The sequence below is a fragment of the Struthio camelus genome, chromosome 12 (assembly GCF_040807025.1).
Source record: "Struthio camelus isolate bStrCam1 chromosome 12, bStrCam1.hap1, whole genome shotgun sequence".
Taxonomy (NCBI): Eukaryota; Metazoa; Chordata; class Aves; order Struthioniformes; family Struthionidae; genus Struthio; species Struthio camelus.
The window spans coordinates 12,422,062-12,435,146 of record NC_090953.1 but is presented as its reverse complement, the minus strand read 5'-3'; the positions used below and the strand labels follow the sequence as shown (position 1 = coordinate 12,435,146).

The 13,085-nt window shown below is 39.1% G+C and overlaps 1 protein-coding gene across 2 annotated transcripts; it reads left to right on the top strand.

Moving 5' to 3' along the window:
• The first annotated feature begins 1,629 nt into the window (after positions 1 to 1,629).
• HDC (histidine decarboxylase) lies at positions 1,630 to 13,057 on the top strand. Of its 2 annotated transcripts, XM_009681320.2 has the most exons (12): positions 1,633 to 1,946; positions 3,450 to 3,622; positions 4,706 to 4,819; positions 6,188 to 6,310; positions 7,153 to 7,287; positions 8,261 to 8,404; positions 8,650 to 8,716; positions 9,280 to 9,442; positions 9,547 to 9,637; positions 10,990 to 11,088; positions 11,797 to 11,898; positions 12,085 to 13,057. In XM_009681320.2, the coding sequence occupies exons 1-12, from the start codon at positions 1,919 to 1,921 to the stop codon at positions 12,844 to 12,846; spliced, it is 2,001 nt and encodes a 666-aa protein (XP_009679615.2). In that variant the 5' UTR covers positions 1,633 to 1,918; the 3' UTR covers positions 12,847 to 13,057. The 2 variants fall into 2 exon arrangements, with proteins under 2 accessions (XP_068814810.1, XP_009679615.2); XM_068958709.1 differs by lacking the exon at positions 3,450 to 3,622 and having other exon boundaries at positions 1,630 to 1,946.
• Positions 13,058 to 13,085: the final 28 nt, after the last annotated feature.

Below are 13,085 nucleotides of genomic sequence, written 5' to 3'. Positions count from 1 at the left end.
TTCTATTCATTCTGCTTCCTGTGAGCAAATTATTCGATTCCTCGTGGGCTGTAACAAAATCTTTCCAAGTGCAGGGTAGCTATAACAAATTTCTTTATCTCCAGCAATATTTACCCTACCTGTAATTCATTATTGCTTATCTTATCCTAGTTCCGAACAGAACCTACTGTTTGTTCTTTTCTACACAGAATGAAAAACCAAACTGATCAAACTATCAGTTTTGAGCAAAAGACGTAGGATCTATGTCACATGAAATATTTATTATGTCTAGTTCAGGTCTGAAAACATTATTACAAAGTATTGCTCCTTATTTGCTGTTCCAAATTGAAATCATAAATGTAATCAGCCACCTTTTTTTTTTTTTTTTTTTTTTTGAACAGATGTGCTTCCTTATTTAAAATCATATATTAGTTACTTGTTGTGAGCTTGTATCATGGTTTTGCCCTTTTTTTTTTTTTTTTTTTTTTTGGAGAACTCTGAACTCTTTTTGAGCTGGTCCTGTGCTTGATGCCAGCCCCTTCTCACCTCCCTTGTCTCCCTTTATGGTAACATTTTCAGGAAAGCCAAGAGATGTTTCTAAGTTCATATCAAATATGTAGGCAGCATTGTTGATTTTTGCACTATGTTTCCCGAGAAACATGAGATAAAAGCAAATGAATAAGTATATGGTATGGTTTTGTGTGCTCTTTTTGTTCTTCTACTTTGGATGACTTTTTTATCAGTGTTTCTACTTCAGTATAATAATCTGATGAACATGTATCAGAGCATCTTTGTTATATCGCTGAAACAGTTGTTCCTTCTCAAGTATTTATCTAATCGCAGCAGAACTAGGAAAAGTTTTTTACACTGTTCTGTAGAAAGTTCACTATGGAGAAAGAATTAACTTTCTAGAAAAACTTTTGAAAGAGTTCAAGCAGGAAATAGGAGCTGCTCTGGCAATCAGTTCCCTTCTGTATCATGGGAACAGAGAGATGGCTGTAATGGATCAGACTAAAGGTCCATCTAGCCCAGTATCCTGTCTCCAACAGTGGCCATAACCAGGAGCAAGGCATAAGGAGGAGCAAGAATAGAGCAAGCATACTTTCTAATTATTTCTCTTCTTAGTGTTTAGTCCACTTAGGCAGGCACAGTTTATGAAGAAGATGCATTTTCCAAGCTCACCAGTCTAGGGGGATATCAATGGAGGAACGTTACCCTGCAATACAACTTGATCAGATCTGAAAGGGCAGGATTTCCCGAAGGGGATCATTGCTTTGTAATGTAGCTCTGGAATTAGCTAGCAATAATTGTGGTGCCTTTCCATCTGGCAGCAAGGGACTGAGTGCATACAAGCTGAAAAAGCATGGCGATGCAAATAAGCTCTTTCTCGGAAAAATTAGTCCTAAAATCCTTTTAAAAAAAAAAAAAAAAAAAAGTCCTCACCACCTTAGAACTGCAGCATCAGATCTGTTACTTGTTGATGCCTGTATTGTATTAACTACTGCTAAGGCTGTTTTCAGTGGACAAAAATAAGTTGACTGCTTTTATTTGTTTTTGGAAACTTGAGTTTTGCTCTCCTACAAGTCTGATGTTATTGTATCTGATATTCATGACATGTTGATTACCATGAGCCTTCTGAAAGATTGTTCTAAAATGGAAAAGGGCTAGTGCAGAGGCAGCTCCCCTCAGAGATGCTGTCTTACACATCAAAAGAGCACAGATGAGAATATACAAGACTGTAAAAGCCGTTAGTTGGGTGGAGTTAAATAAACGCTCACCAATAACCTGCCTACGTTAAACCTTTTCCAGAGTGCGTGAGTCGGAGAGATAAAGAGAGCTATAAAGGGTGAGCAGCTAGCAGGGTACCAGATGGTACTGCCAACAGCTCACTGAACGGTCCTGGCCAAGGTTCGAAGAGCTGCTTTTGGAAGAAGTCAGTATGGAGCCAGAGGAGTACAGACGGAGAGGTGAGTGAGAGTGATCCTCCTCTGCTTCTGGAAGTAGGTAGTGTTTGCTTACAGGGAAGAAGCTGTTGTAGGGCTGGGAGAGGTACCCAGAAATGAGGGGGAGCTTTGCGCTCTCGAACTGCACACAGTCATCTTTGAGACTTAAATCTGCTGGGGCTGAGAGGATAAGAATGTGTCCCAGGGTAGATTTTAAATTAATGGATGTAAAGTCAGTGGATGACTTAGGTTTTTTTTTTTTTTTTTTTGGTCTTACACATAAAATACTATGGGAAAGATCCCAAACCCTGTGATTCTGAGTAAACTTGTGCTAAGGGTGTATTATGCACAGTGGCTATTTTCTGGCTGGCACCATGAAAATTCACCGATACTGGTGCAGCTCTGGAGATAAGGAGCAAATTTTGGTCCCACGGCTGAAGGAGATTGCCTAACAAGTGGAGAAAAGGTATGGAGCTGTTTTCAGAGGATGCAAAAGGGGTAGCGCCATGCTGACCGGAATCTATTTGTTTCTCAAAGTTTCTATTTGTTTTTAGGTAAGAAAATCTATCCAGTCAATAGTCAAATAAATTGTACTTCCAAATTTCAAATTCAAATTGTACATTTGAAATTTTCAGCAATGACACTGAAATAACACTATGAATCTCTTCAGTCCCTGTGAAGCCTGTTCTAAGAGCTGTATCCCTGCTTTATTAGATGGAGCAGGTAAGGTGCAGGAAGATTGAGCAGCTTTCCCAAGATCACCTAGCCACAGAAGCAGAGATTAGCTCAAGTCGCTGGTTGCTGGCCAGAGTCCTTTCTGTAGGAAAACATTCACTCACTGAATAATCAGAAACCTTCGGGAGGTCATACAGCTCCCTGCCGTGTGTGGTGTGTCATGTGTATGCTCCCAGATAAATGTTAGCAACAGTTCACGAGATGATCCATGATACAGTGAATTGAGGCTAGTACTATGGAATATGGGGGTGGTTTTTTATACCGACAGGGAAACAAGCTTATTGTCAGGAATTACTATCAAGTAATGTTTTTCACTGATGAAGCATGTAGCCTTAAACTAACATTCAGGGGATGAGTCAGAATCGATTGTTGAGCAGAAATTCTTGTTTAATTTACTGCACGTTTTGCATACATTTAAAAATTGTTATTGGGTGGAGTAGGATGAATTTTTAATATAGACTTTTCCTGCAGCTGGAAGCTGCCAACATTTGGTTTCAGTGGATTTCCTGTATGTTTATGATCCATTTTGTAGTAAAAAGTGAGGAGAGGCAGGAAAGATGAGGCTGAGGAATGTGCAGGATCCTCTGCTTCTGAGTGCCCTGAAACCCTTGGGCACCGTAGGACTTGCCCGCACTGGGGCTCTGGCTACTGGTGTTCTGGTTCCCACGGCTATGCTGGGAGCAGCATCCTTCCGAGCCCTGTTCAGTAACGAGGCTAATGACGGACTGCATTAAGTGTTAGTACTCATTTTTTCTGTGATCTAAACTCAAAGCACTGAGTTGCCTCTTCCAGGAAAAGAGATGGTGGATTACATTTGCCAGTACCTGAGCAGTGTGAGAGAGAGACGAGTGATTCCTGATGTGCAGCCAGGTTACTTGAGAGCTCAGTTGCCAGATTCTGCTCCAATGGACCCAGACAGCTGGGACAACATCTTTGGAGACATAGAGAAGATTATTATGCCTGGGGTAAGAATTAAAGTATAATCATGTTGGGGAAAAAGTCACTACTACCTGGGAATGCAAATCCTGGGAATGCACAGATTCTGCAGAGCATCTATTTAAACAAGTAAACCTCTTTGAAATACAGAATAATTCATATACAGATTTTGTCCAGAGAAGGATCTTGGAGATTACTGTTGTATTCCTAAAAATTTTAGGAGGTAGAGTGAATATACATTTGAAGTATTTTAGACTTCAGAGCATTTCATGTTTGCTCAGAGGGAAACTGGTTTTCTGACATCGATGAGTTTAGCTTCACAAGGCCCCTACCTGGCAAGTAGTATCGTCTCAGTTTCAGAGATGGGGAGACTGAGACACAGCAAGATGAAATATCTCTTGCCCAAAGTCCTGTACACATAAGACTCGTCTCCTGCTCTGTGAACATAAAGGTTTCTTTCCTCTTGTAAATCTATACTGCAGATCCTGCTAAGGGAGGTAATAGTAAACATTTAAACTTTTTATGTAAGAAGGTGTTACAAAGAGTGTTTTAAAATTTGCTGTATAGATATTTGCACAAACTTGGTCTGGTCTAGGAGAGGTATTCACTTTTATTGTGCTTACATTGCTGTCCAGCATTCAAGCTCCTTTTTCAGTAGAAGGGGCCTGTATAATTGTAAGTTGTTGTGTGTAACTGAAGGCAAGCTGTTGCTCGATGATGACAAAGTGACTAGGAGCAACTTTGTTGCAAGGATTCCCAAGTACAAGGATAAACTTTTCTGATCCATTTGCTTTAACAAGAATAAAGCCACCGTAATGGAATGTTGTCAAAAGACCGTTGTTTCCTGTTGAAAATCTTTGTCTGCATGTTTAATTCAGATAAATGCTTTTGCTACAGTTTGGAATTTATCTAATAACAACAGTGTTATCATTTGTTAGTGCTGTACTCCTGCTGATATTATCTCTATAGTTTTCTGTTCAGTATGCAGATCTATAATTGCGCATATTATGTTAGTGCGATCCTTTCCCTTCGCTAACCAGACGCTAATCACTACATCTGCTGCAGAATTTTGTGATGTTTTCAGACTTGACTTCTTGTTAACTTTGCTCTAGGTAGTCCATTGGCAGAGTCCACATATGCATGCCTACTTTCCAGCTCTTACTTCTTGGCCTTCACTCCTGGGAGATATGTTGGCTGATGCAATTAACTGCTTGGGATTCACATGGGTAAATTATTTTGTTTTTTGGGACTTTGGGTATTCTTCTTCAGAGTGTACTGTGCGGGAGCAGGTCATTGTCATTCTTTCTGGATCTATGAATCTGTATAACTCTTTACTTTAAACCATTCTAAGTTGTTTGTGCAACTTAAAAAGTCTTCTTTTATAAAAATAAATAAACACTTGAAGACATTTTTTAAATGTATCATAGCAAGAACAAAAGTTACCAAGTAGTAAGAGGTGAAATGGCAAAAATATATCACCGCAAAAGTTTGTTTCCTAATTCTTTGCATATCCCAACATGAGCATTGCTCTCTGACTTCCAGTGTCAGTCCCGAAACTGTCACACAAGCACAACAGGCAATAAAATAGCCACCACCTGTGACTGCTCCATTGAGAGAGCAACTTTCCTACTTTTCCCCTTGCAAATGAGGTTGTTTGGCCAGTCCCAGAAAGTCTGTGTATCCAGGGTCCTCCTGCAGCTACACAGCACTACTTGGTTATGTGTGACTCCACAGCCCTCACTGGCATTCTGAATCCAGTCTTTTCTCCACTGATGAAGTTGCCCAGATCTTTAGCCTTATGTCTCTCCGTAGAAAGTAGAAGTTCATTTATATATATATATATAAAAAAGGAGGTTACAGACTCCATATAATTGTCTCAAATTACCTCATTTTATACAGAGAAATGCCCATTTCTGTGTCCTCTATCTAGTTTTGATAGACTTCTGTTAAGTTTGTAATGTAAACTGATTCTTTCATAAGTGGAAAGCCAAGTACTGCAGAGCAACGTCCACCTTACTTTGGCTGCTCTTCGAAAAGCTCCACTTAGCCCTCCTCAGTTGTAAGAGGGATCAGTGTCCATTCTCTTCAGGGAGCAAGAGCATGTACTCACGCATGGGGAATTACAGTTCCAGATTTTTGCCTCAAATGACTCATGATCTATCTCTTTAGTGGACCATCTAAAATTATGGATAGTTTAGAAGCTCAGCGCTGAGGTGATGCTGGTAAGTTGGAGAGAGCTTTTTCAGGAGGTTGGTGACAGCCTGTTTGTATTTGAAGTTCCAAGAAAGCAGCTGGTAATGAGTGAACAAGCAAGATACCCAGAGCTCACCATCACCTGCAACCTCAGCATAGATGTTTGTGTTACAGAACTGGTCAGACACCATCGTTCTCATTATAATGGTATTGTGCTCTGTGAGGTGTCTGCCCTAGAGTTATAGGGCTAGCTGTCTAAATATCCAATGCTACAAAGTTTGTAATCTGCACTTTTGTCGTATTTAGGTGACATTTCTGCCAAGGCAATTAAAAATATTAATAACTACTTGTTAAAATGTGATATGTGGCAGTAAGCCAATTCTCTTTGTTTGAATTGCTAGGCCTCCAGTCCAGCTTGCACAGAGCTGGAAATGAACGTGATGGATTGGCTGGCTAAAATGCTGGGCCTTCCAGATAAATTCCTGCACCATCATCCCAACAGTGTGGGAGGAGGAGTATTACAGGTAGGGGAGAACAAAGGCGACCTCATCAAAGTTTCTCTTTTCGCTCAAGTGAATTTCTCTGTGACAGGAGTGATAGTTTTCCTTGAAGCAAAATCAACATGATTTGGCCTGTGTGTTGAGAATTAGAGAGGGATCTCAATTTGGCCTTTTTTAAACTGAATTTTAAAATTAAATGTGGAAGATTATGGAATAGGAGTTGCTATTGTTTTTAGTCCTCGATATGTTACAGACTATGAGCTAGTACTCTTGTGAACTTACTAAGGATAAATTAGGTAATCAGATTTGTTTTTTCAGTCCGTTTCACATTACCGAAGCATCATCAAAGTTGTTCTAATGTAATTAGAGAAAGGGAAGGCTTCAGGTGTCACTATCCTTCTTCCAGCAGTCTTTGTCCACATAAGAAATTCTTTTTCCTCTTTTCACGTCTACTTTGTGTCTCTGAGAACTTCGGAATTAAGGCCTGAATCTTTACCTTCTTTCATAAAGCCCCAGCCAATATCCCCTGAAATCAGTGCTAAGGCTTTGTGTATTATAAGGAGCTTTGCTCAGGTGTGTAATTTTTATGGGAGATACTACATTTTGCCCATAGAAGAAGAAAAAGGAAAATGTGATTTCTCTCCCCAGCTCCTGCATATTAATAAATATGCAGCGGTCTGAAGGCTTTTTGTGCTGCTGGCTCAGAGAGCTGTTCATCAGCTAGTGTTTTTACACTGTCTGAGAAAAGCAGTTGTAGAAATGAAAGAGCAAGTGGATAGCTGAGCAGTTCAATGATTTTAGTAAATCCCTGGCTAAATAGCAATGAAGTAGCAATATGCTGCAGTAAAAGTACAATGTCTCTGCAGAGCACTGTGAGTGAATCAACCTTGGTTGCGCTGCTAGCAGCAAGGAAAAACAAAATTTTGGAAATGAAGGTTTCTGAGCCAGACACCGATGAGTCCTCACTCAATTCTCGTCTCATCGCTTACACATCTGATCAGGTAGGTTCTTATGGTTATAAAGAAACGCATTTGCTTCTGCTGTCTCATCCAGACCATACGGATTACAATGCGAATTTGCATTTCCGTATCAATGGAAAAACACAAACATAAATGCTTCACAAGCACAAATCAATCCCTTTAAAGTTGCTTTCTGCTGATGAGGAGTAAGAATCAGTGTGAGGTGAGGTGTTTTGCAAGGTCTCAGCAGCTCAGAGGAGACCCTTTCACATGACTCATTTCTGCGCTTCCTTGCTGTCTTCCACAAAGCCGTACTCCAGTGACTTCCATAACTACATGCTGATGTCATGCTGCTTCTGCCCTTGTTTCTTCACAGTCTGCTTCCGTTCTGAGACAGGCAGACTCAGGGCACTACCTCAGTGATGCCCCTGGCTGAGTTCTCCACCCCAGGCCCTTGAGGCTGTTCTTGGACAAAACCAGGAATACCTGCACAGTGCTGAAACTCTGCCTGCAAGCCTGTTCCATCCTTTGGCTCCTGAGATGAACGAACACATTCCCTGTGAATACAGCAACGGCAGACATGCTCATGCTGTGTCTCCCTTCATACAAATAAAAAGGACCTTTCTTGTGAGGGGCTTTGGTCTATCCGCGCTCCAAACTGGGCAGACAGACTTCAGGGGTTTTTCTCTTCTTATAGCAACAAGGAGTGAATAAACTGAGGCTGAGCCATTTCTAAAGGGTCCTTTGAGTTTTGATGAATGGCCTTCCAAACACAGCATAAGGAAGATTACTATTACATTTTAGAGACCAGTACTGGAATAAATGGACCGTATGCATTCTTTAGAATTATAATGTAATATTCCTTTTAGTTATTCATGGAGAACAAGCTTTTAGGCTTATATTAATCCATATTATAATTGGCACTCTGCTTTTCTTGTGATCATTTCTAAAATGGCATAATTTATCGCAGTTGTTTAGCCTTAGAACTTGCTTTCTTACTGTTTTCTTTTTTAAGGCACATTCTTCTGTAGAAAAGGCCGGCTTGATTTCTCTTGTGAAGATGAAATTTCTGCCTGTGGATGAGAACTTTTCCCTCAGAGGTGAAACTCTGATGAAAGCTATTGAAGAAGACAGAAAGAGAGGCCTAGTGCCTGTTTTTGTATGTTCCACTTTGTTATTGACATAGCATTGTATTCTAAATGTCAACGTAAAAACATGTCTAAAACATTTCTTACTGTGCTAAAATAGATTAGTTGAAAGTTAAAATGTATATGACAATTTCTATTTTATTTAATCCAAATATTTTAGTATAATTTCATTTTTGGCTGAATTGATAGCCTGTCTGGTTTTAAAATGCATCCTTTTATTTAAAAATGCCATCTTAACAAGTTTGTTTTCTTCTAGGTTTGTGCAACTTTGGGTACAACCGGTGTCTGTGCTTTTGACAATCTCTCAGAACTTGGTCCAATTTGTAAGCGTATTTTTTGTTTTGTTGTTTTTAAACTATGATAGTACGGACAAGACAGTGTGGGGATTTTTCATGCCCAAATCGAGGAAAATAGACACGCTACTCAGCTGAGACTTTCAGATATGTTTTAAACATCTGTGGTAGTCTTTCCACTGCTTTCTGTAAGATTTAGTTTAGGATGCTAAAATATATTCTACTCAAGATGGATAAAATTTGCCAACTAATAAATCTTTTAATAATGTGGTTTCCCAGGGAATACGCATGGTATACAGTACAGAGTGCAGTACTGTTGTATAGTGGATAAATAAATAAATATTTAACCTAGCAAAGGAGTTTTGAAAATACTGGTTAGTAGGACATCCTTTGTAGCTGCCAGTTCAATAGATAAATTTGAAGTGGCTACAGACTCTACTCCAGCATAAATTCTGACAAGTAGCCGCTGAAGTCCTGCAGCTCTGTCTCTGCTCCCTGCCCATACACCTAGTCTTCAGAGAGGAAAAATTAAGCATGTACTTTGATTCATTATGTCCCTGTCCTCTACATACAACAGTTTCAACTCTTAACAGGTGATGCTGAGGGACTCTGGCTTCATATTGATGCTGCATATGCAGGAACAGCGTTTGTATGTCCTGAATTTCGATTGTTCTTGGATGGAATTGAATATGCAGATTCCTTTACTTTTAATCCTTCTAAATGGATGATGGTTCATTTTGACTGCACTGGATTTTGGTGAGTAAAGAAAAAACACAAACACCAAAAGGATAACATGCAAATTGCAAAGTCTTTCTCTGCACAGTTTTTTTGCTAAATACAGTTCCTTCTACAATTGATAGGGTTAAAGATAAATACAAGTTACATCAAACCTTCAGTGTTAACCCTGTCTACCTCAGACATCCCAATTCAGGAGCTGCTGTTGATTTCATGGTAAGTTGCCATTTGAGTTGATATTCTAAATTGCCTATGAAATGTTCAAACACAGATTGCCAAATTGCTCACAGTCTGGAGTGTGCTTACCTTGTTGCTGGTCTTACTACATAAAAGTATAAAAACAATCATAATGAGATCCTAATGCAGATTAAATAATAAAACTTTGAAGTGAACTGTGGTTATGAAAGCTGATTATAACATTGCATAGAAATGCTTACAGATATAGAGATTAAATTAAATAAAAGCATGATGTTAGTGTTTTGCACACAGTGTTTTGTTTGCCCTCTGTGGGCAAATAAGCCAATCCTTAGCATTGTGTCATGAACTTGACTACAGTGAGGCTTTTTTATACAGCTGGGGATGTACCCTAGCCTTTCTAATCAGAAAGTCATTTCTGTGCATTATAGTGTAGAAGTAATTCCTCCTGATGGCGTTCTGGGTGTTCTATTTATATCTCTGATATGTAATACAATAAAGGAGTAATCAGTGAAAACACCTTGCTCTCAAATAGCAGTAGAATGAATTACATTTTCCTTCGGATGAAGCTGTTAGGAGAGCTATGAGGCATTTCAATTTAGATCCATCTTGCAGAAGATTACAGTACAGTAAAACAACATAATATTAAACTGTCAGTTGTTTCAGCTGTGATCTCACTCAGGTCCTGAAACGATAATTGTTCTGTTTCTTTAAATCAGTAATGCTTTTCATTAGAGAGACTGAGTGTGCCTGTGTGTGTGTGTGTGTGTGTGTGTGTGTGTGTGTGTGTGTTGTGTCTGTGTAGAGAAAAAAAATCAATGAGTCCCTCTTGTGGTTAAATAGGATCCTGCAAGTCATTCTGTAGATCCTTGGAAGTATTCTTGTATGTGTTCTGTCACTCTTTTACCTGCAGTAAATGTTATTTTATCTGTAAGAGTGTAATCCTCTATCTGTTCCAACTGTTTAGAGTCAATCTGGGAAACCATTCAGAACAGCACTTAAATATGCACATTACAGGACTTGAAGTGAGCACTCAATCATAAAGTGTAAATGGGCACATCTAAGTTTATAATGCTCTTTAAGCATAAGCTTATTATAAGTTGGTAATTAACTAAAAATTCTAAACATTATCTATGCTGTAGATTAAGGTGAATAGCCAAAATCTTATTTTTGCAAATACCTGGAAAATATGTAGACATTGTTCTTTGAGGGCTATTTCCTAGGCTCAGCTAGTTTTCACTAATGTGGAATTCTTTATGTCGGTAAAGATTTCTGACCTGAGTACAGATCTGAAGCATCAGACTGTTGTAGTGTAAGAGGATGCTCCTTTCTGTTGTTTTTGCACTTGTTGATACACTCTTGTTTTTTCCCAGCACTGGCAAATTCCACTAAGTCGGCGATTTCGTTCTCTGAAGCTGTGGTTTGTGATTCGTTCATTTGGGGTGAAAAAGCTTCAAGCTCATGTCCGGCATGTATGTCAATTAATGATACAAGCATGAATGTATTATGTTAATTTATTGGCAGCTGTTTATTAAATTCTGTGATAAAATGATGAGTAATAGAAATCCTCTAGCATAAAAACCTTCATGTAAACTAAAGGCATGCTGATTTTAATCTTAAGTATTCTGTAAAGATTTACTACGTAGACAAAGTTTTCCCTGTACCCTTCTGGAAAGCGGTGCCTTCTGCAGATCGTGGAGTACTAATCTGTAGAGGCTTTCTTTGAGGCAAAATGGCAGCTGTTTAGGAGGCAGTCTGTGATAGATGGCTACTGAGTAAATCCATTGCTATGAAAATCTACAGGCTTAAATCCTTGGTGGCATGTAAATACAAGGGATCATATTGTGGATCAGCAGTTATGGCAAGATGACTTTAACTTGGAGTTTCAAATCTTTCTCTAGAAAACTGCTATGTATAGTCCAGTTACTCTTGTTCAATGTCAAGGGTTTGTCTGTAAGAGTCTGCAAAACCCACTGAGAACAGATTTTGGATCGGACTCTTAACTGATTCTACCATAGGCTTTAGCAAATAGAGACAGTCTTTAAAATTCTTTGTTGTCATTCTTAGTTTTGCTATCATTCATGTTGGAATGATGTATTTTAACTACTTAATTTAGCATCTTATACTGGGTCTGTGACAAACCAATGCATAACTACTTTTTTTTTTCCTTTTAATTATAGGGTACTGAAACAGCCAAATTCTTTGAATCTTTGGTTAAAAGTGATCCACTCTTTGAAATTCCTGCCAAGAGACACCTTGGACTGGTTGTATTTCGTTTAAAGGTAAAGATTGGGCCATTTGCATCTTCTCTCGGAATGAATTGACTGCAGCTGCTCTCTCCCTAGATATTAATAACTGTGAATAAACTCTTCATGTAAGAATTTGTAATGCTGGAATTCTTACAAAGATGTTTGGACGTCATAGCAATTTTAACTGTGGTATTTTTTTCTTATCCATATTTAAAACAGGGTCCCAACTGGCTGACAGAAGAGCTCCTGAAAGAACTGAGCAGTTCTGGCAGGCTTTTCCTTATTCCAGCAACCATTCGTGACAAGTTCATCATTCGTTTTACTGTAACATCTCAGTTCACAACAAGGGAAGATATTCTGCAAGACTGGACCATCATTCAACACACTGCAGCCCAAATTGTTAGCCGGCATTATGCATTGCACCGCATCAATTCTGATGAAGGGGCAAGAATCCCTAATATGATAGTTAAGCCTAGTTCTAATACCAGTAGTAAGGCTTCTCAGTTTTATCTAGATGACGGAGAACACAAAACACCTTCCAGAAAAATAGTAGTTCAGCCTAAGAAGTTAGCAGTGAGTCCCAATACATGTGTGATTAACCAGCAAGTGGAAGGTCAAGGGGATCCTCTAGATGACTGTTTTCCAGAAGATGTCCAAGATGTTACGAAACATAAGTTAACCTCCTTCTTATTCAGTTATTTATCTGTTCAAGGCAAGAAAAAGACAGCACGCTCCCTTAGCTGCAACAGTGTGCCAATGACTGGTGGTCTTGAGCAATGTAACCCCAAAGCAGGAGACACTGACAAGAAAGAGTCTCATACAAACACCAGAATCCTTTCCAGGCTGCCTGAGGAGGTGATGATGCTCAAAAAAAGTGCCTTCAAAAAACTGATCAAGTTTTACAGTGTTCCAAGCTTTCCAGAGTGTAGCATTCAGTGTGGCCTTCAGCTGCCTTGCTGTCCTCTGCAAGCCATTGTTTAACAAGTGAAAGAGATTGGTCCTTAAGGCCTCCCCAGATAGAAAAGAACCAAAGTTTGCTTATTCATATGCAATACTACCTGTTATTTTGTTCAATATGTAAACAGTGGCAATGACTACTGAGAAAATTCCTGTGCTTTTACTGATGCAAAACCTTGTGTATTTATAGATTAAAGCGTCAAATAAATCTTGTAAGCATGTACTATGAAACTGACTCTAGAAAAGAAAATGCCAATTTTTGC

Bases quoted from the DNA above. Each gene is read 5' to 3' on its own strand.
- HDC (XM_009681320.2), top strand. From the start codon at position 1,919: ATGGAGCCAGAGGAGTACAGACGGAGAG. The intron at 8,405-8,649 runs GTATGTTCCACT...GTTTTCTTCTAG, and splicing joins GAGGCCTAGTGCCTGTTTTT to GTTTGTGCAACTTTGGGTAC. The intron at 9,638-10,989 runs GTAAGTTGCCAT...GTTTTTTCCCAG, and splicing joins GAGCTGCTGTTGATTTCATG to CACTGGCAAATTCCACTAAG.